Source organism: Gossypium arboreum, chromosome 12, assembly GCF_025698485.1.
Source record: "Gossypium arboreum isolate Shixiya-1 chromosome 12, ASM2569848v2, whole genome shotgun sequence".
Classification (NCBI taxonomy): Eukaryota; Viridiplantae; Streptophyta; class Magnoliopsida; order Malvales; family Malvaceae; genus Gossypium; species Gossypium arboreum.
Genome location: NC_069081.1, coordinates 111,399,565 through 111,421,599, shown reverse-complemented (window position 1 = coordinate 111,421,599; position 22,035 = coordinate 111,399,565). Strand labels below are relative to the sequence as shown.

Sequence of the window (22,035 nt, the reverse complement as noted above, 5' to 3'; positions counted from 1 at the left end):
ATACTAAGACAGATGCAACTTAATAAGAAAATGTCTCTAAAATAATAACAAAATTAATAATAAAACAAGCATTATATAATATCCAAACAATAACAGCATAATAGGGAAATTGTAGCAAAATAGGAAGAAAACAACAAGAAAATATCATTAAAATAACAAAAAATTAGCAGGTTTTTTTTTCATTTAGTAAATTTGGGCTAGGCTCGGGCAAAAAAGTCTTACCCGAGGCTCGACCAATTTTTAAAACATGCCTTATTTTTTTGCCCAAACCCATTTTTCGAGTTTATATTTTTTCCAAACTCTCCCACTTTTTGAATGGGCTCTACCCGACCCATGAACAGGTCTACTGACAACAATGCTGATACTAACTAAGATAAAACTCAATCGACCTCTTAATTTATGAGTTAAAATGTGATTTCAATGCTAGATTTGTAAAAAAGTGATTTATTTTTATTTTTAATTAAATGTTTGGTTTAAGAATTTTTATATCATATGTTTTTTGTGTGTGCATTTCAAAAATTATTTTGAGTTTGTCAGGATTCCCTAATATAGGATTGTCAGGATTCCCTAATATAGGAATAATCTCATTACCATATTTTAATGTAAGATTCTAAAATGATTGGTATTTTTGTTTCAATTTTTATCATTTTACCATTAAATCATATATTTATCCCCTAATTAACATGCTATGCAATTATTTTTAAGGTTTATCTCTTGGATTATATGGATGAAAATAATTTATGTAAAATTATCTTTATAACAATTTTATTACAACCAAGTTAAGCTCTATTGAAATTGTTAAATTAAAACTTTAAAACTTATGTGTTTCACCTCTCAAAAAAATGTGTGTCAAGTTTAAATATTATCATTGTATTATTTTATTGAAAAAATACAAAAAGATAAAAACACCCTCATATTAATATTTGTTACTTTGTATATAAAAATGAATTTTTTTTTTTGTAATTTCTCAAATAAATTGGTTCCCGGTTAACTTGTAATACCAACTTAATTAGAAGCTCATATATGTATAGATATATAATTTTTTTAATTTCTCAACTAAATTAATGCCCAATTAACTTGTAATACCAACTCGATTAAAAGCTTAATATAAATATACAATATAATTATTTTTAAATTTAAATTTAAATTTAAATTCAAGTATTTGCAATTTATCTCCTCATTTGTGAAATGCAATTCATTTAGTTATTCTAATAATTTTCTTGTTTTTTTTTAATTTTTACCATATTAAAATTTAATAACTAATTTTTTTCAATTCATGCCGGGACGGATTTAGGGTTGGAAGGTCACCAACCCCTAAAATGATTTTTTATTATTTAGAGTCATTATAATTTATAAAATTTTAAATTAGTAATGGTAAAATTATACTTTGGCCCCTAAAAATGATAAAAATTAATTTAATCATTTAAAATTATAAAGACATAGGCTATTAAAATAGTAAAATTGAATTTTTACTATCATAAAATATCTGATTTAATTTTGGTCCCAAAATTTTTTTAGGTTGGCTCTTAAATTCATGTTATATGCAATTTATTAAGTTGGAAATATTTTTATTTAAGATATAAATTCATTTTCTTTAGAACCTAATAACATATGATAACGAAAACCATAATTATTATTTAAGAAAATTATACATTTGTTTATTGTATTACATTTTATTGATTATATTTTCCTAATTTTTAATTAATTATTATAAGTGTGTTTTCATTATTAATTATTTATTAGTTGAGAAAAGTTAACATTTTGTAAATTATTATCTTTTTTTTCTATATTTTCATGGTTAATTTTCACTTTCAATATAGTTTAATAACTTTTTCATTCTTATTTAGTAAAATATGCTTTTAAATAATCTTACCTTCAATCAATCAAATAAAAAGAAATTACATTACATTCTAATATACTAAATAATCTTACATTTTGGTAATACTATTATAATAATAATTTTACATTCAATGAACCAATCGCTCTTGGAATTTACTTTCCTACAAATAATAAAAATTATTCTCTTAATAATTAATAGAAAAGTTACATTTCCATGTAAATAGAAAGAAAAAAAATACCAAGCTAAAATTAGCCTTTCTTTCATTCGAGTTTTCGGTATTAATTTATTCATAGTAAAAAATATAATTCATGCTTCTTCTTTTGTTCTCTAGTGTTAGCTTTGATATCTTAAGTTTTTATACAACAATATTTAATATAAATTTTATTACTAAGACATTTAATTAAAACATTATTGAAACTATCTTTTAAAATTTTCAAAACCTTATAATACTCAAACATGTTTTAAATGTGCTTCATCTTACACCAAATATTTTAAAGTTAATATCAAGTTATTTTAGAGTGTTTAAGTGTTTCTAAAACAACTTGGTGGTCAAGTACCGATACATGGCAAATCAGTAGTCATAGAACAAAACAGAAGGCAAGGGTATTGATACTTGTTCATGTGGTATCATTACATGCTCTAGAGATATTGATACATATCTCAAAATATCGATACCTAAATGTTACAATAATAACTAAAATCTATTTTTTAAAGGAGGTATCAACACCCATGTTGAAGGACCACTTTTCTGCACTAGTTTTTCATTTGCAATAGCTCTATAGACTATTTCCTCCCCACCAACTCCAAATAACTAGATTTCATTTGATACAAACACTCATCAAGAATGTTTCCATACATAATAGAAATTTTCAAAAATCAAAATCAAAAGAATCAATTTTATTTTTTCATTCCCTTACATATAGTCTTAGAGCATATTATTAAATTTTCATAAGTTTCAATCCTTTATTATTATATTGAAATGTTGTTATAGTGTGTGATTATTGTATACGACTAAATGATTAAATATTTTACAATAAAATAAGTTAAAACATGTTGGTGCTTATCATTACACAATTTAGGGATGTAAAATGTGTAACACCCCTTAACTCCTATCTATCCCCGGAACAGGAATTACGGGGTATTACCAGTCAATACAGTTCAATTACGGTCATTAATTAAAATAATTGTTTACACTTATCATAAATTTAATATCGTTCCTTTAATGGGCCCACAAAGCCCAATATGAACAGTAAAATCAATTCGGGACTAATTTAAAATCACTACGAATTTTTCTCAAAATTTCAAAATTTTCCTTATGAACAGTACCCACACACCCGTGTGGATTGCCCGTGTGACTAACACGGTTGTGTCACTAGATCAAACGGCGATGTCGCTAGGTCACACGGCCATGTTGAGAGCCCGTGTAACTCTCTGACTTGAAAGTGTTAAGGTGCAGCTTTCACATGGCCAGTCCACACGCCCGTGTGCTAGGCCGTGTGGACTCGAAATGAGCCTTAAACAACAAATTTACCAACCCTGCAATTTAAGATACCAAACATTCCAATAACCATTCATTAAATTACTTTAAATTACATTCAAACCTACTTAAAACATGTCAAATTAGATATTTTATGTGCCTATATGATGAATCTTTTAAGTATTTCACATACATTATTAAATAGTTCAAATTCTTTCCAAATAAGCCAATTCCTACCATATACTGTTACTAAATCTAAACTTACTTATTTCATCCTTACATTGACAATCCAAAATGAAACATATAGACATTTTAGGTACATGCCATTACCAATAATTAATATACCTCTTCACGTTGAGTTCGGGATTGGCCTAGGATGCTGATTCAACGGTCTGACTTTAACTTATCCTGCGCACGGAAACAAACCGTACGGTGAGTATGAACTCAGTGGTATTTCTATAATCCGAACACATAATAATATAAAAATATAACGTTCACTTAAAAATCATATAACATTCACAATTATATAATTGTTCAATTCATAGATAAATTCTTTATAACTCTGTAACAGCCTAATTTTCAGTGGTGTCAGGAATAGAGATTTGAGATCACTAAATCCGACGAGTGAGTCAAAATTTTAATAAATTAATATCTATGAGTCAAATGTGAATATAGAAGTATTTTTGAATTAATGAATTTGGTGATTTAAAAGAATTAATTAGGTAAATTGGTTCGAGAATGAGGTATCGAGACCTTGACTTCATAAATCGAGCCATAAATATTTTTAAAAATATTTATGGAGTGTTAGTGAGGTAGTATTAAAATTTCGTCAGAATATTTTGACGTTTGGATGGTTAATTAAATAAAAAAAACTAAATTGAAAAAGGTTTAAAAGTTGCTAAAAGGATTAAATAGCTCAATTGTCAAATGAGGAAGGACCTAATGTGCAAATAAGCCCAAAGGAGATATTTTGGGCGGCAATAGCTGAGCAAAAATCAGGAAAAGGGTGAAAGAAGGGAAAAATTGTAAAATTACCAAAATTAGCTAAATAAAAATTGGACCAAATTGGAATATCTAGAATTCTGTTTATTTTTTCTTCATTCTCATCAGCCAAAACACCATAGAAGGGGTTCTATAAGCTGGTATTCCATAATTTTTGCACCAAGTGAGTTAATCCTTGCCTTTTTCTTATAATTTTTGTATTTTTAAGACTTTTACAACTAGGTCCTACTATTAAATTCATTAGTTTTTGATTTCATGGATGAAATTAAAAGTCATCATGGTTGAGTTCTGTAAGTTTATGATGAAATAGCATGAAATTGAAGCTTTAATTTGTTTATGAGATGATTTTATTAGGTAATTTCAATAGAAATTGATTTTTAGGACCTAATTGTGAAAATGTTTGGAATTAAAGTCTAGTGCTGAAGTTTTGATTCCCAAAGGTTATAAAGTAATTTAAAGTGATAGCATAAAGTGTTAATTAATAAAAATCAGCTCAATTGAGAGGCTAATTGAGTAGGGACGAAATTATTATTTATTAAAAGCTTAGGGAAAAATGGTAATAAACATCTTGCAATAAAACAGTTTTGGACAGCAGTAGTAAGCTAACTTTGAAAAATCACCATAAATTTTAGAAATCGAATTAAAAGATGAAAAAATATGAAATTAATCTTATTTAGTCTAGTTTCTCATAGAAGAAACGGTATAGCAATGGAATTGTAAATCATGAGATATAATAAATTTTGTAAGACAAGGTCAGAATGAATTCGGGTCCCCTGTTCTAACTTTGAAAAATCATAAAAAATTTAATAAAAATAATTAGGGGCTTAAATTTTTATGTTTAGAATCCTGAATGAGTCTATTTTCAAGATAAACAAACAGGAACATCATTAAAATCCTATACGATGAGGTAATTAATTTTTAGTGAAAAAGGGTTGGAACTGTCAGACAGCAGAACAAGGGTGATTTTAAAGAATAAACTGTACTTATTGATTAAACCAAAAATTATGAAAATTTTATGGTAAGAAGATACATGAGTCTAGTTTCAGGGAAAATTAGCGGATATTAATTTGGAGTTCTGTAGTTCAAGATAAAAATAATTTAGTGACTATGACACGGATGGATAGCTTGAATATTCACATAAGTAAATAGTGAAAGTTATGGATAATGTTACTTACAAGTGTGTTATTTATACTAAGGATGTGGATGGAGAGGAGGAGGAGGAAAATATACATATATATATATGAATGACTTGTGTATAAATTGATCACATGCCCGATTATAATTGATAAATGTTGAATTAGAAATGATATAATGTTTTATTTGGAATATTTATTATGAAATTGTGATTATCTCTATAATACAAAAATCGAACTTGTGAGTTTATATAACTAAATTTTAGTGACCATTTGTTTTATTAAATTTCAATATTATTTTATGAATGGTGACTAATATTTACGTATGTTAATTGTTGAAAATAAGTAAATTATGTACAAAAGTTATGAAATTGAACTGAGTATTTCGGAGGAACGGAACGTAAGAAATGAGTACAATCTTTCAGTGAAAAAGATGAATTGACGGTAAATTACCCAAGTAAACCGAGATTCAGCATTTGTTGCGAATTCTCGTGTTTGCTTTCCGATTAGCTCTTACGAGCTTTCGTTAACTCATATGAGTTTCAGTTAACCCTTTTAGGGTTTCGATTCACTCGATGAGCTTGATTAGCCTTCAAGCTTTGCTTAGCACTTGTGTGCTTCAGTTAGCCTTCGGGCTTCCGCTTAGCACATGTGCTTCAGCTAGACTTCGGGCTTCAGATCACGATGTACTCAAATCCGTAAGTCATTCCTTGAATGGACAAGTTGGTAAGTCGTAAATGTAACGTGTGGAAAAAGAAATGCAAGTAATATTATCATTATTATTATTAAGCTCAATTATGTGATTTCGTCATTCAGAGATTGGTGTTTGACAGGATATGTTAGTAAATTATAAGTATGTGAATCAAAATGACAGAATTTAAACACCTAATGAGGTTGAGCTCATTCACATGAATTTGTCATTTGAAATTGTGATTGACAGGAAGAAACAGTGAATTGCATGCTTATAAATGGCTACATATAATTATCTGAAAAACAAGAAAAATGATGGTTATTGATATATAGAGACATGAGACATTGATATATGAATGTGGAATATGTTTGATAAATGTGTTCATTCATAATTATAGAATTATGTACCTCATGTGTTCTATTTGCATAAAGATGATATTTCAAATACTTTGGTGAATAAAGCTTAAATATGAAATAGTATGAAATCGAGACAAGTTGTTATGAAAACATATTTAAATTATCTGTAAGTGTTTCGTACTCCTAGGTAATGCCTCGTACTCTATTCCGGCGACGGATACGGGTAGGGGGTGTTACAAACTCAATCAATTCTTTCATCTACTAACCTGTATAATTTTCCACAATATGTTCACAATTCATTTGAACAATAATATTATTCACTTATATCCCATTTAGAGTTACATAATTCATGTGTTTCAATCATGTTTCAGTTCACTGTTCATTATCAACATATAATATTCAACAATTTACATTTCAATCAATAATCCGTTTTATTCCAAGCTCAATATCAGTCAATATTTTTCAATATCAATCAATTTATCAATATCATTCAGTAACAGTTAGTCATTCAATACCTTTATTTACCCATATTAACATGACTCGGACATTGACGGATACACGGATCCAACCAACACACCAAGATCAAGACTTCGATGCCTCATCGGCTTTGTCAAGTAAATAAAGAATAACGATGGTACTCAAGACTCATCGGATTAAACCAAAGTTACAGTTGCAGTAAGATATACATGGTGCCTCATCGACTCGAAGTCGAAGTAATAGTACGACACTTATAGTGCCTCATCGACTCAAGGTCGAAGTATTCCTGAACACTTCCAATCCTATGGCATGCCAACTATAGCCGACTTAGTCCGACACTATTAATAGGGTATTCAATTCACTTTCAATTTTTCAACCAATACACATTTCAATTAATCACATATATTCTCAATTCAATACAATTCACTTTACTTTTCAATAATAAATATTCAAATTTCACAATAATCACATGTTCATATTAATTCATCACATTCTTAATCAATATACTTTTCAAATATAACATACATCCAATATTCAATTTTCACATCAATCACATATATCCATATAAATTCAATTCAATAACAATTACTAATACTTACCTTAATTACATACAATAACATATAAACCGAATATAATAATTAATAATTAATAATTAATAATTAATAATTAAAATTCGGATTAAATATCAATTCAATTTAAATTCAATACCAATGCTCAAATATCACATAAATTATAATTTCATAAACACTCAATTCAATATCAAATATACTACACTTACCTTAATTTTCTTACCATAAACATTTAAATTAAAATATAACAATTAATAATTAAATTCGGATTATAAAAATACAAACCGTAATTTTCGAGCTAACCCTCATTGACTTTGCCTTTTCCTTTCTTAGCCGAGATTTTTCGAAACAACGTTAGGACTTAAACTTGGAACCTTGAAATCCCTAATTTCCCTTTCTTTTCTTCTTTCCTTTCTTTCCTTCTACCTCCGAAATGCTCTCTGTTTCTTTTGCTTTGTTTCTTTATTTATTTAGTTAGTTTTATAATAATTTAATATAATAATTATTATAATAAATATCTATTTAGTATATAAATAGATATATTACAAATGTACACTTATATATCACTATATTTGTATATCATCATTACCATCCATTTGTCACAATTTAGTTTATTTCATAATATAATAATATTTAATAAATATTTTTACTTATTACTTAAGAAAATATACCAATATATTGCAAGTGTATTTTCATGTATTTTACACATGTTTATTATCATTACCATACATTTGTCACTATCTTAATTAATTTAATAATAATAATAATTTAATATAAAACCATAATAATAATTAATAATAATATATAATCTAAGAAAAATCTTTCTTCTCATTTGACGCTAAATAGACATAATTTCATATTTAATCCCTTTATTTTATTTTAATCTATAATTAAACTTTTACCTTTTATTTAATTTAGTTCTTTTATTAATTATTCTAAATTAAGCTAAATTCACTCACAAAACTTAATTAATCACTCAATTAACTTCGTAAATATATTTAATAAATATTTATGAATTCATTTTCTAAAAACAAAGATCTAATGATATACTTTTCCGATAACCATAAAATTCGAGTAGTTACAACATATATACCACCTCTATTAAGTTTAGGAAAAAAAAGAATATATCCAAAGCTCTTCAAACTTCAATTATTAATCCAAGGAACCAACCAAATGAATTAAATAATGAAGGGAAAAAAGTTGTTTTATATTTTCAAATATTATTTGTTAAAATCTCCCACTAATTTTGGATTAGTGCCAATCCACAAAGATTCTCAGATCTCACCATTTTCCAAGATAGGGTAAGACTAAAACTAATAAGTGGACGGTCCAAAGTAAAAGGGCATATCTCCTTCAATATTCTTTTCCCCTTTAGACTTGTATATTATATATTTACATTTTTTTTATACATATTCTTTCATTTCTGGCCATGACTTTGCTTTAACTAACTTTTCCATTTGTTTATGGTTTCAGTCTGTTTTTTGGACCTCTTCATTGGAGAGAGAACCTTTTCTCAGCTATCTTTTACATATTATTATACAACTCCCACGTTACTACCATATAATTTTAGCCATTTCAACTCACTACATGAATATAAAGATAAATTTGCTTAATTACTGGGCCGGCCGTTTGAGTTGGTATTTGTATTATTTTTCAAATGTGTATTATATTTATGATATTTTACATTTTTTTATGATATTGCTGCTTTTATATCTTTCCTAGTCATTACTTAAAAAATTATGTTCATGTTTAGTGATGAACAATTATAATAAGCTGGTATATGTAGAAGCATAAAAAAAGTGAAAACCTGATTAATATGTATAAACCATTATCAAAGTTTTGTACTTTCAACAAGTGATAAGTACTTGACGAGATATTTTTACTTCATAAATTTTTTTGTCTCTTCATGCATTTAGATTTTCAACAAAATTAAGAGAAAACAACAATACTAGAGTTGAAACCCTCAACAAAACTAATATAAGAAAAGAGTAAATCCAAGGAGGCTATGCATGTAACATGAAGTTCTCACCATGATTTATGCAAAAGCAAGAGAAAAGTAAATATTCTTAGTGGAAGATAAGATCACCCAATGAAGGAATTATACCAAAGGGGACCACAGCAAATTTGACACGTTGGTTTGATCTGTTTTCCTTTGTCTTTTTTCCTCTTATTCTTTTTCCTTTTTTTTTTTTAAAAAAAATAAAATAAAATCCAAAGAAACCTGAAATGTTGGACTTCTGACACAGGTTTAAACACTTCTCAAAGGTGTATATAAATATACAGGTTGTTGCACAAACAATGGCAATGCAATGCAATAAGTTGTTTTTGTTTCTTCTGTCTGAGTTTTGAGCTCAAACTTTGAGACCAAAAACATGTGGAGAAGAAAGAAGAAGAAGAAGAAGACCACTGCAACCATTAGTAACCATCCCTCTTCTGCTTACTCCTCGTAGAGGATTTGAAAGGGGGCTCAAAAGGCAAGTCATTTGAGGCAAAGGGAAGGCCATGCCTTTCTTTCTATTTTTACTTTATTGTGTCTTTATCTTCATTTCTGCATCTTTGTTTTCAATCAGAGTTCAGATCAAAATGAGCATAAAACACATGAAGAAAGTCCAAATTTGTAGCAGATTAATTGGTTGTTCCAAGCTGTTTTATGTTTTTTCCCCTCAAAGTTTGTTGAACAAAAATGGTTGGTTGTACGTCTGCTATTTCATCTGAATAATTAGTGCTTCATTGCTTGGATTTCTTTCAGCTGACAAAATGGGTGGGTTTGAAATGTTTCAGATTATGAATAAATTGTTCTTCATCAAAACATGAAATCTTACAAAACATCGTCAGGTTCATTAATTGTCAGTTCAGTCTTACATAAGTTAGCAGATACTCATGGCGGCTATAATGTGCAAGACAAAATCTCCACTCTTTCGTTTATAAAAGACATGAATTCTTGCTCTAACTCTTCGCTTCTCTTTAACTACTACTCGTCCTCAACAAAACAAATTAAACAGAGACTCGTCCGGGCATGTTGGGTGTTTTTCATGAAATCTAACAATATCTGATTTCATGTTAAATGGAAAAAATTGTGATTAAAACAGCCATAAAATCAGTTATATAGTCAACAATATCATTAAGAAAAAGCTATGTTCTTAACAAATAGAATGCATATCAAATACAGATCAATCCATTTCATAACCTATAACTTCAATAAATCAATTTCTATGAGATGAGAGATCCCCTTCATCTCCTGCATCCGCCTTGAACAATATTTGAACAAGAGGGGCAAAAGAAGAAAAAATTGAACAGTATCATACCTATTGATTTCGAAGACCGACATAATTATGTCATATAAACCCGATTCTCAACGTTTCGTTTTGATAAACCTGGTCTAAAAAAATTTTACTACAAAACTATGCACCTCATTCTCTGAAGGGGAATTATCACCTAACTCAAAATAATCATCTTACTTATTTAATCATCTTATTATCATTGTATTCGTCAACTCTAACTTCAGTTCTGCGATAAATATAAGGCAGCTAGACCCGACTGCAGAACTTCAGTGGACTCTAGTCAAGTTCTAGACTCTTTTTCATAGCCTCATAAACCAAATATGTAATGCTTGCAGCTGGGACAACTTTGAGAAGATTAGGAAATAGTCCTTTGTAAAAACCTCTATAACCTTCATTCCGAAAGGTTTTCCAAAATACGTCAGACATTCCATTATACGCAACACCTGAGGTAGTGCGTTGAGCTTGCATTCTGTGAGAACAAAAAAAGAAACAAGTTACGATGATGTACGGATGAACCTGAATGACCACAAAAAGAATTTCTACATGTTATAATCATACCTCGTTCGAATAACCTGCAAAGGATAAACACATGTTGCTCCTAAAGCTCCAGAAATTGTTCCACAGCCTAGTTGCACAAGAGGACCGGGTTCTATAAGATGGAGAAAGAGTCATCAGAAAGCAAATTGGGTAAGAAATTCAGAAGAAACACACAAATTAATGAAATATGAAAAACCCGAAAAGAAGATATAAGAAAAAGAGCAAAAAACAAGCATAAAATAAGAGAGACAGATAGTATAAATACCACTATCTTGAAGAATATATGACCTCGAAAAATCTTTCAAGGTCTCATAGACAGTAAGGTCGATGCCAGCATATGGGATAATCCCAAGAAGAGATGGCACAAGACCTTTATAAAATGCTCGAGGACCCTCTTGAACCCATATATCCTTAGTTAATTTCCCCAGCTTTGGAGGCTTTCCACCTTCCGAAGCACAAGTCTGTAATCGAGTTTTTACGAGATCCATTGGGTAGATAGCACATTGTGCCACAGCACCGGCTACTCCACCAGCAAAAAGTCTCCCACTAGCACCTATATCACCCTTCTTATCCCCTCTACTGTCTCCTATTACAGTCTTTAACATTTCATATGCATAGAACTTTATAGCACTTTCAGGAGCTACTTTCACAACATTTAACCCATTACCACGGAAAAACCCCAAAATACCATCTTCCTTCAATATTTTTCTTACAGCTGGTAGAATATCAGCATTTGTGGTTTGCACTTGTAAAACAACCTTCAGGCGATCGAGAGGAGCAGTTGCAGTGCGAGAAGCTGCTCCGGCTATTCCTCCTGCAATAAAATACTTGCTTCTCTTAACATGTGTACTGATGCCCTGGGGAATAACAGCTGTTTCTCCGATATCTACAAGGCAAACCTTTTCCCAATGATGATAGATGTTCTCCATAGTAGCTTCATGAGGATAAAGTAGAAGGAAATCTCTCCATTCTTCAAATGTTATAATTCCATTGTTGTCCTTATCAACATGCTCTACAAATCGTGCAAGTTCCTCATCATCGATACAAATCCCTGCAAAATACAAACTGCCAGGGCTTATAAGATGAAAACAACTGTTATTACAACCATGGAAACAACCAGCCCCTCAGCATCCAGCAAAAACAAACTGACACAACTTTTATACTGACAAGAAACTGTCTCTTGATATCAAGCCAGACAAACACTTTCCTTAAATGGTGGCAAACTCTCTTGAAAGCTTGCATAGATCCTTACCGGCCAGACTGTAGGATTTGCCGAGGCACCTCAACAAATGCAGATGCATTCATAAAGGAAATATAAACAAAAAAAAAGATGCAGATTCTGGTCTGACAGATTTTGGAGGAAAGAAAACACCCTTTAGAAGCTCCTTTAAAATAGAATGGACAAACCGTTCAGATTTCAGCTCAGCAAAACTTTGTCTCAGAATAATTTGTAAGAAAAAGAACACAAACTTGAACAAGAGAACATCAAAATAATAATAATAAAAAATTCCCAATTACCTTCTTTTTGTTTCTGTTGATTTAAGAACTAAAATATGAAAGTTCAATATATCAACACCATGGCAAACACATCGGGCATGTGAAGCTTTATAACCTCTCATAATATTAGACGGGTTTTGAACAGTCCCAAGATACACCATTGCAAACATGGGCTTTTACATAACAAACCGGCAGAGGCAGCTTCCTAACACCTAACTGTAAGTTACTCCAAATTCGGTTTAGAAATTTGAGCAAGACAACGCATTCCCACAACTCGCAATGTAACCTATCCCCAACAACACAAACATACCGGGAGAATTCAAATTGCCAACCGAAGTAATGCATTTGGATGAATAAGGCTATCTACTTTCCTTAAAGGTACCAAACTGCGGTTTGATTTACAAAACACTGCAAAAGCAATTTCTCCAATCTCACAATGATGGCAAGTTTTTAGAGCAAAAGGGGCAATAGGAAGATTGAAAGCAACATACAATTTATCAATTTATAAGCAAACTTTATAATGATTTCACTATCAATCCCAATTAATGCAACTACCTCACCACACCAATCAAACATGTCAAGATAAAGAAAACAAAACCAAGAAAAATAAATTAATATAAAAAATACTACAAAAAAAAGGAGCATAGCATACCAGCCTTAACAAGCGCATCCCAAAGCTCCTCAGGCAAAATGCACCCATTGTGCTCCACATCAATAGCTTGGAAAATCCTATAAAGTTCAAGCTCTTTGTCATCCATATACCTTTTAAACTCTTGATAATCCACGCGCCCATCTCTGTTTGCATCGCAGACTTTCAACAGATCGTTGGCGTACTTATACTCGGCCGGAATCTGCAAAGCCGAGAGACCCTTTTCGATCTGACCGTAATCCAAGAATCCCACATTGGCTGCATCGAAAAAGTTGAACAAACTCCGAATCCTTAAATCCCTTTCCTCCTTCGTCTCGCGTAATGCCAAAAGAACGTGATCCATTGAGACGGGTCCCTTCTTTTTGACGGGGTTGCTACATCCAGCTTTGGATTTCGCTTCCATTTTAGGCAAGCCTACATGTTCTACGCCCTGCCCTGCTGCGCCAGGCATAACAACAAACAGCAAAACGATGACGTTTCTGATTTACCTTTAATCCAAAAATCACTTATTTTTCTGTGAATGTTGTTGTATCTCGGCACTGTTCTCTGCAATCATGGAGCTTCGAAGGGAAGATCTGTTTTTTTATTAAACCGGAAACAAACAACATAAATAAATAAGTAACCTTTATTTTTTTTTCCTGCTTTTTTTTTTTTTTGAAAAAAGGGGTACAAATAATATACCCAAGAATCAATTACGGAAAGGATACAAAAAAATTGACTGGAATTAGTGAGAGAAATAAAAGAGGTAGACTTTTCTTTTGGGTAAGGGAGGTCAAAAAAGAAGGAAAAATAGAGTCTAAATTCGAAAGGAACAGGCTTATAAAATCAAAAAGAATGGAGATGAATTCCAAGTAGTTTGAATGCAGTGTTTTGTTTTTCTGTTCCAAATATCAAATTCAATCAAAGAAAACAATAATAGAGCGGGATTGAATGAAGGAAGGAAAAAGAGGGCGGTTCTAAGAAAGGGAGAGAAAGAGAAATTGGGAAAATACACGTGCAAGATTATTGAAGGTAGAACAAAGAGTATGGTTCAAATTCCCAACTTTGAAACCCAAGGTCCAGATAGTGAGATAACACGTATTGCCCCCCCAGAAAACCTCTTTAAACATTCAAAATTAATTAAATTCTATTTTTTTTTATGGAGTTTGAGAGCATTAACTTAGTCGGGATAAAATTAAAATATCTGGGCTTTGCCTTCCAGGAACACAACCACCCCAGCTGCTCTGTGCTTAAATATTTTAGAAATATATTACTTGATTTTTTCATGTATTTTTAATTTCGTTAACTTCTCAATTAAAATACTGTGTAATTATATATAATTTAAAAGTGATTTTTTAAATAAAAAATTAGAGAATTAAATTTTTGAAAATAAAAATAAGAGAACTAAGTTTTGTAGAAATTTAGAGTTATGATTCTTTGAACCAAACAAGTCAATCAAACTGAAATTTAACCGATGTATTAATCCGAAAAAAGACATCAGACTGATTAATCCATGAATTAATATAGACCAATTGAATTAGGATAGAAAATTGATTAATGATTTATTTAATTCAATAATACAAAGGAATGAGTGAGTAAACTAATTTTAAAAAATGGTTTAAAATATATTTTAATTTTAAAATTTTGACACTAATATAAATAAATAAATAAAGTAGTAGGAGTTTTTGAGCTTAAAAATGGCTCACCCGTGTTGTTACCATCCTTGATCAAATTCGAGTTTAATATCCTGATAATTTGGGCTGACTACACTCTCAATTTTATTAATGTAATCTTAGGGTTTTTTTTTTCATTTAATTACGATACGTTTTCTTTTGCATGATTTTTCTGGAAATGAATTGTAAACGTTTCAGATGAATTTTAAGCAAATAAATAATACTACGTTATGACACGAACGAAAATATTTATTAATTTTTAAATGAATTAAATTAAATTTTGTTTAAAATAATAAAATTAAAAGAATTAAGTTTAAATTTAAATTTAATTTGTAAACATATTAATATTTTAATCATTTCTCAAATAAGTTCAAGTAATGGAGTAGGGTCCAAATCCCTTAAGCTAATTTGAATTTTATTCTCATAAAGTAATAAAAGGTTCACAATTTCTCCAATCTATTTAGTAAAATAATTTTCAATTTACTTGAAATTTTTACTTGAAGTGATCTTTCACTTGGAAATTTTTGATTTTTTATTCAGTATTTGATGTAAATAAAGTTTTTGAGGCGAGTGATTTGTAATTGTTGGGATAATGTTGAGCAGTAAATTTTTTAAATAAATGGGCTTAAATTAATAGATAATTTGGAATATTATGAATAAAAATCATTAAAGCCATATTAATAAATCTCTTATGTTTATTTCTTTATTTTCTTATTTGCTTACTACTTGTGTTTTGTTTGAACTTGTGTTCAAACATTTGTTTGAATAGTTACATACTTGTCTAAACATCTATTTGAATGAGCTAGATAGAGAAAGTAAATTGGAGTTTTTACTATTAGTGATTTGTAACCGTTGAGGTTGGTGTTGGGCTAAAATTATTGTTATTATTTATTTTAACATTTGAATTAAAATATTTAAAAGAAATAATTTGTTTGTTTCTTTTACCAATCTTAAAATAATTAAAGATTTTAATTAAAATAAAATCAATTATTATTAGATTTATGTTCAAAATTTAACACTAAATAATCTTTATGCACATTTATTTACCTTAATATTGAAACAAAATATTTTAGGTTAAAATTTATAATTATATATTAAATTATTGTTATCCACTAAAATCATAATTTAATACTTAAAATTCCAACTTCATTTATTCAAAATTTATAAATTCTACATAATATAAAATATTTTATTATAATTTTTATCTATTAAAATATTTTCAATTTTTTCCATTATTCAATAATGGCGTGACTATTAATTAGTTAAACATGATTACTCTTTCCAAATAAAATTTTAAAAAGTGAATCATTTTAAAAGTTACTTATTGGAAGTAACTTATCAATTAACAATTATAAGTTACAATATTGAACTATTTAAAAATATTTTAGTTTATATTAAAACGAGTAAGAGAACTAATTTATTTTTTTCACTCACTATAACCTTTCATTTTGTTTGTAATGTTATTCCCATCAAATTTTTTATTATTAAAAAGCTTATTTCTCAGTAATCCAACAATATTTTTTAAAAGAATTCATAAATTATAAAAAAAAATCAATATTTCTTACAAAGTTAAAAATATTTATTCTGAAGTTACAATAATGCTAAGATTATTAAAAAAATACATTAAATGCTTTTTTATGAAATCACAAAATGTTCTAAAAGTTTCAAAAAAATTTTTAAATTAGATGTTTTAAAATTATAAAATATTCTTCTAAAATTATAATTTTAAAGGTAAACCGAACTTCAAACTGAACTTGAGCTTAAAATCCTGATACAGGAGCTCGATTGAGATCCACTGGACTACTATTTAAATTCATTAATTATAAAACGTTGTTTTGCTCTCCTTATTTTGCGCGTGATTTTCCAGAAATTTTTTTCTGCATGATTTGCACAATTCATCTGAACATAACGTTCAAAAGTTGCTAATGTATGTATGTATGTATATATATATAATACATATCACTATTTTTGAAAGAAACTATTAAAGCTAAACTGGTAACAATTGAATACTTGTATTCTGAATCATTTGGTGTATTATTCATGATTTGATTATTGTTGATTAATACTAAGGTACATGACCTTAACTGCTATTAACCAAATAGTAACAACCTACTAACAAGTTGAACTGCCTAACTGATTTGCAGCTGTACTCTTAACAATTTTGACAACTAAAATATATATGATACATATATATCACTATTTTGACAACAAAGTTACTGGAACTCTTAGATGCAATACAGAGCGTAGCTCATAAGAGCACCTTCACATCCCAATTGCTTCATAGCCATCTTCTCCCTCGCATTTAAATTGATAATGAACGGCAAGAGCGATAACAGCTACCACACCAATCAAAGCTGCCGCAGCCCAAAGGATTGCTACCACCATAATACTGTCCTGTGTCTGCATCAGATGATTGGTTCATTAAAACATTATTGGTTTCATCGAAGTTAACATTTGTATATTTGAAATAATGAATGATCATCTGGTTGGACTAATGGATTTTCTTCGTCAATGTTCACCATTTGGGAGTTGGAAACCTACTTGAACAACAGTGCGCAATCTATGCATTGGCTTGGGCAAGTCATCTGCAACCAAAATGTAGAACAGCCCCATGACACCAGTATGATGTCTGATTCTACTGTAATTGAACTCCAAAATCAAAGTCTCCCCTTCAGATATCTCCACAGTTCCGGGCTTAGGATAGCAGGTGGTCATTCCTACAATGTAACCAGCTTCGTTTCCTGGTTCTTCTCCTTCCCCATAAGTCGGTAATGAAGAACACATAAGTTGGCCATCCTGAAATTCACCAAAATCAAACAGACACAGCTCGTCATCATCAGATCGCATGTATGCACACATACATATACATATAAATTATATAATGGTATAAAAGTGTTGCGCAGAAATAAGACATTTCAATACCTCTCTATAAAGAGCAGAACCAGTGCCACCTGAATGTTGGTGTGCAACACCGTATATGAGATAACCACCAAATGGCATGTCAAGGCTTATCCTTTTGGTGTCGATGCATCCATCATTGCCCAATCCAGTGGCATCACAAGATTCAATATCATATTCAATCTGCATCAAATGTATTCAATGATGAGATTTCACTAGAAATTTTTTTTGACAAAACAGAAATGGTGTTGCAGCACATAAACAAGACAGTTCATCTACCTTGCACTTGTGCTCTGCATTAATCTCCGTTGAACTAGGGGTCCTTTTCCAACTATCAGTGATATCAAATATATAAATTTTAACAGGCAAGACGGACCTATCCATATCAATCCACTTCACAGTGTATCTAAGGTAAAGGGTTCTTCTAACAGCCTCAAACCCATGTTTCACCTTGCATTGTGTACGATCGTAACAACATAACAATCCTCCTTTATAGTATGGCCTCAAAGGTCTTCCATATTCATCGACCGTAACATTATACAGATCACAACGACATTCTGTACATCCCAACTTGTCTTCCGCACCCCTTGTATCAATTGCATGAACATTAAGCATCCATTGCTCCTGAAAGCCTGAAGGAACTTCAGCAGGATTACCTACTTCTATTCCATATGGATCGGGAATATGAGTTGAAGTTTTCCGTGTCTCAGACCCGAGGCCAAAGAACTGACTAAGAATTCCATTCTGACAAATCCCACTGTTTCCCCCAGAAATATAGTCCGACCTGTTAAGCTTTTTAAGGTCATCCAACTTCGATATCTCCACGCCTTTACGTACATAGTATCTAACAACAACCCAATGATGCAGGTACGTCTCGTGCAGTGGAACAGGATACCCGGCCTCATCAATTACTTCTGCATCAAAACTTTTCAAGGCAATATGACCTTTCGGAAAGTCGACATTGAAATAGAACCTATTTTCCACGGATCCTGGTCCGAGCACGAACTCGGGTGACAAGAAAACAGCAGTATGTATCTTATTTTCGTTTCCCCAAAAGGCATGTGAATATGGTAAACTTAACGTCACCAAAATCCCAACCAAAATTAACCATCCCGAATTATAACTTGCCATTTCCCTGTCATTTCAACAACTTGAGTCAAACCATACAATCTCTTCAAAGCTAACTATATATTTCACGTATTTGAACTAAAAAATAAATGTAATAAGACAAAGAGTTAGTTCTATGGGGGAGGGGATGAATTATCAGCAAGTTAATAAGATTACGTTGTAGTCACCAGTGCCCGTGATGTAATCATTCGTACCAGATATATACATGTATCCGACCTAAATATCTAAGTACAGAAGCAACATAGTTTTTGGCAACAGTTCATTGCAATAAAAAAATTTTAAAATAGTCAGTTGATAACTATTCATCTTCACCCAGTTTATTTTGAAAGTTCTGAGGAACAATTTTGAAAGCAATATTTTTGAATCAGTATGCCTGTGTGTATACTATTAATGAAAACGAAATCAACCACCCAAACTGGAAAATTCCACTGGGGATTTCAGCAAATTACGAGTAAGTGCAATTGGGGGGAAGAAATACAGACAAGGGCAACTACCAAATCCATACATGAAATCAATCCAAATGAAAAAGAAAACCCAAAGAAGGAAAACAAAATTTAAAGCTGCAAATCTTCAGAAAACCTGGAAACAAATAGGGACGATCAAACAAAACAAAGCGTACCAAAGCGTTCTGAGTTTACTGCTACTCGCCCTTCAGCCACTACCCCACGAGCCACTCGTTTCTCTTCACATATTTAAGTTGAATATCATACACATCGATATGGGATGGGAATGGGAAATTGGGAAATTGGGAAATTGTACGTAACAAAATGCAAACATAAGCTATGAGTTATGACGCCAATAATTTGATTTTCTTTTTTAATATTTATTTAAAGTTTTTCGGATGATTTAGCCATGACGATTTGGGATAATTGGACTATTATCAAGATAATAGTTTTTCGGATGATTTTCTTTTTTAATATTTATTTGAAGTTTTCATATATAACCAAGATAACTAAATTAGTTTATAATCCTATTAACCAACTCCAAACGGTAGTAGCAAGATTATACATAAATTATAGAATAGTGGTTATGAGATAAATATTTATTTACCGATTGATAGGGTGAAATTTAAAAAATTAGGGTTCAAATTAAATTATAATTTTATGATGATAAAATATAATTTCACTATTTTAATAATTTATATTTTTATAATTTTAAAAGATTAAATCAAATTTTTATATTTTTAGGGGACAAAGTGTAATTTTACTTTTATTAATTTAAAATTTTAAAAATTTTAAAGGGCCTACGTAACATTCGCATTTTAACTCGAAGTTAAGTACAATAATGGATCAGATCAAAAATTAGTGCAAAATTTTTGAAATAGAACAAATAGGAATTTTGAGTATCTAATTAGGAAGTATTTTGACCGAGTAGGAGATTAAAAGTATTGATTTAATTAAAAGAATAGAGAATTTGTTGTGGCCAAATAAGGAAAAATAAAAAGTTAGGAGATACATAGTAGTGGTGGAAAGAAAGGAAGGATTAAGAATAAATTTAACCAGGGTGAGATATGAGTCGTCCTAGGAATTATAAAAGATGAAGAAGGATAAGATGATAATTAGCCAAGTAGATATTTTTAGACAATAATTAGGGCTAAAGTGAAAAGACGGATGACTTAAGGACCTATTAACAATTTGACCTTTTTTAATACAAAAAAGATGAGATATTTTTATGAAATGGTGTAAAAATGGAGAAAAAATGAAGAGTTGTCATCTTTTCACCAAGCCTACCATCACTCACCCCCCCCCCCCCCCCAAGTTTCTATCAAACTTTTCTTTTATTTCCTTTTGTATCGTTCTCAAGCTCAAAACCTTTTTCTTTGAAATTTCTTTAGTAAAAACTATAAAGAAGTAGTGGCGGAGCTAGAAAATTTTTTGAGGTGGTGGTTCGGAATTAAATTGTATATTTTTATGATAGTGAAAATGTAATTTCACTATTTTAATAGTCTATATCTTTATAATTTTTAAAGGATTAAATCAATTTTTTATCATTTTTGGGGGCCAAAGTGTATTTTTATAATTACTAATTTAAAATTTTATAAATTATAAAATGCCTAAATGGACAATTTCCATTTTGGGGAGGGGGCCAGGGCCCTTGCCAATCCCCCATTGGCTCCGCCACTATAAAGAAGGCTAATGAGCATATCTCATGAGAAAACTTCCATAAGTGTGTTAAAAGAGAGAAAGCAAAAGCTAGAGTTTTGGGTTTTCAAGGAGTTAAGGTAAGACATGATGAGATTATCATGTCATACATATTTATTTTCATTAACTAACATAGAAAAGTTATATGATATTAGTTTTAACTTATAAATGATATATGTTTTATATAAAATTGAAGAGAAAGAAAGGAAGGGAAAGGATCAAGTTGAAGAAAAAGGGAAAGAAAAGGCCAAGGAGTGAGAAGAAAAGAAAATACATCATCTCAATCATTTTGTTGTAAGTACTATAAGATTTTATTTTATTTTATTTAAATGCTTATGTTGTAATATGAAATTTCTTAGGATAGAAATATAAATTATATATATTTATAAATAGATATTAAATAAAGGGTTAAATTATAAAATCATGAGATTTGTAAATAGAATTATAGGGAAGAATATGAAATAGTATATTTATTTGAATACTAAGTAATAATGTTGTGAAAGAAATATATGTGTGAAAAAGATGTTATACATGTGACTTATTTATTAAGTACTAAATTGTGAAATAGGAAAAATGTGAAAAAATTTTCAAGACATATATGTAATAGCCCGTTTTTAGTGAAATCGGAATAGTGGTTTTGGGACCACAAATTCGAGTTCAAAAGAAAATTTATTTTAATATTATTTTTTGGTCTATCGTATAATAGG

General features: G+C 30.0%; 2 protein-coding genes across 4 annotated transcripts; both read right to left on the bottom strand.

Annotated features, from left to right (window-relative positions):
- Nucleotides 1-9,848: 9,848 nt before the first annotated feature.
- On the bottom strand, nt 9,849-14,776 carry LOC108479806 (calcium-dependent mitochondrial ATP-magnesium/phosphate carrier protein 2-like). Of its 2 annotated transcripts, none has more exons than XM_053022840.1 (5): nt 13,513-14,776; nt 11,629-12,414; nt 11,385-11,475; nt 11,207-11,295; nt 9,849-10,594 (listed from the first exon to the last, which is right to left on the bottom strand). In XM_053022840.1, the coding sequence occupies exons 1-5, from the start codon at nt 13,958-13,960 to the stop codon at nt 10,527-10,529; spliced, it is 1,482 nt and encodes a 493-aa protein (XP_052878800.1). In that variant the 5' UTR covers nt 13,961-14,776; the 3' UTR covers nt 9,849-10,526. The 2 variants fall into 2 exon arrangements, with proteins under 2 accessions (XP_052878800.1, XP_017638094.1); XM_017782605.2 differs by lacking the exon at nt 9,849-10,594 and having other exon boundaries at nt 10,647-11,295; nt 13,513-14,084; nt 14,217-14,765.
- Nucleotides 14,777-17,171: 2,395 nt separating this feature from the next.
- On the bottom strand, nt 17,172-20,036 carry LOC108476693 (uncharacterized). Of its 2 annotated transcripts, none has more exons than XM_053023281.1 (5): nt 19,807-20,036; nt 18,339-19,194; nt 18,084-18,242; nt 17,703-17,957; nt 17,172-17,561 (listed from the first exon to the last, which is right to left on the bottom strand). In XM_053023281.1, exons 2-5 carry the CDS (start codon nt 19,188-19,190, stop codon nt 17,424-17,426), a joined length of 1,404 nt encoding a protein of 467 aa, XP_052879241.1. In that variant the 5' UTR covers nt 19,191-19,194; nt 19,807-20,036; the 3' UTR covers nt 17,172-17,423. The 2 variants fall into 2 exon arrangements, with proteins under 2 accessions (XP_052879241.1, XP_052879242.1); XM_053023282.1 differs by having other exon boundaries at nt 19,767-20,012.
- Nucleotides 20,037-22,035: the final 1,999 nt, after the last annotated feature.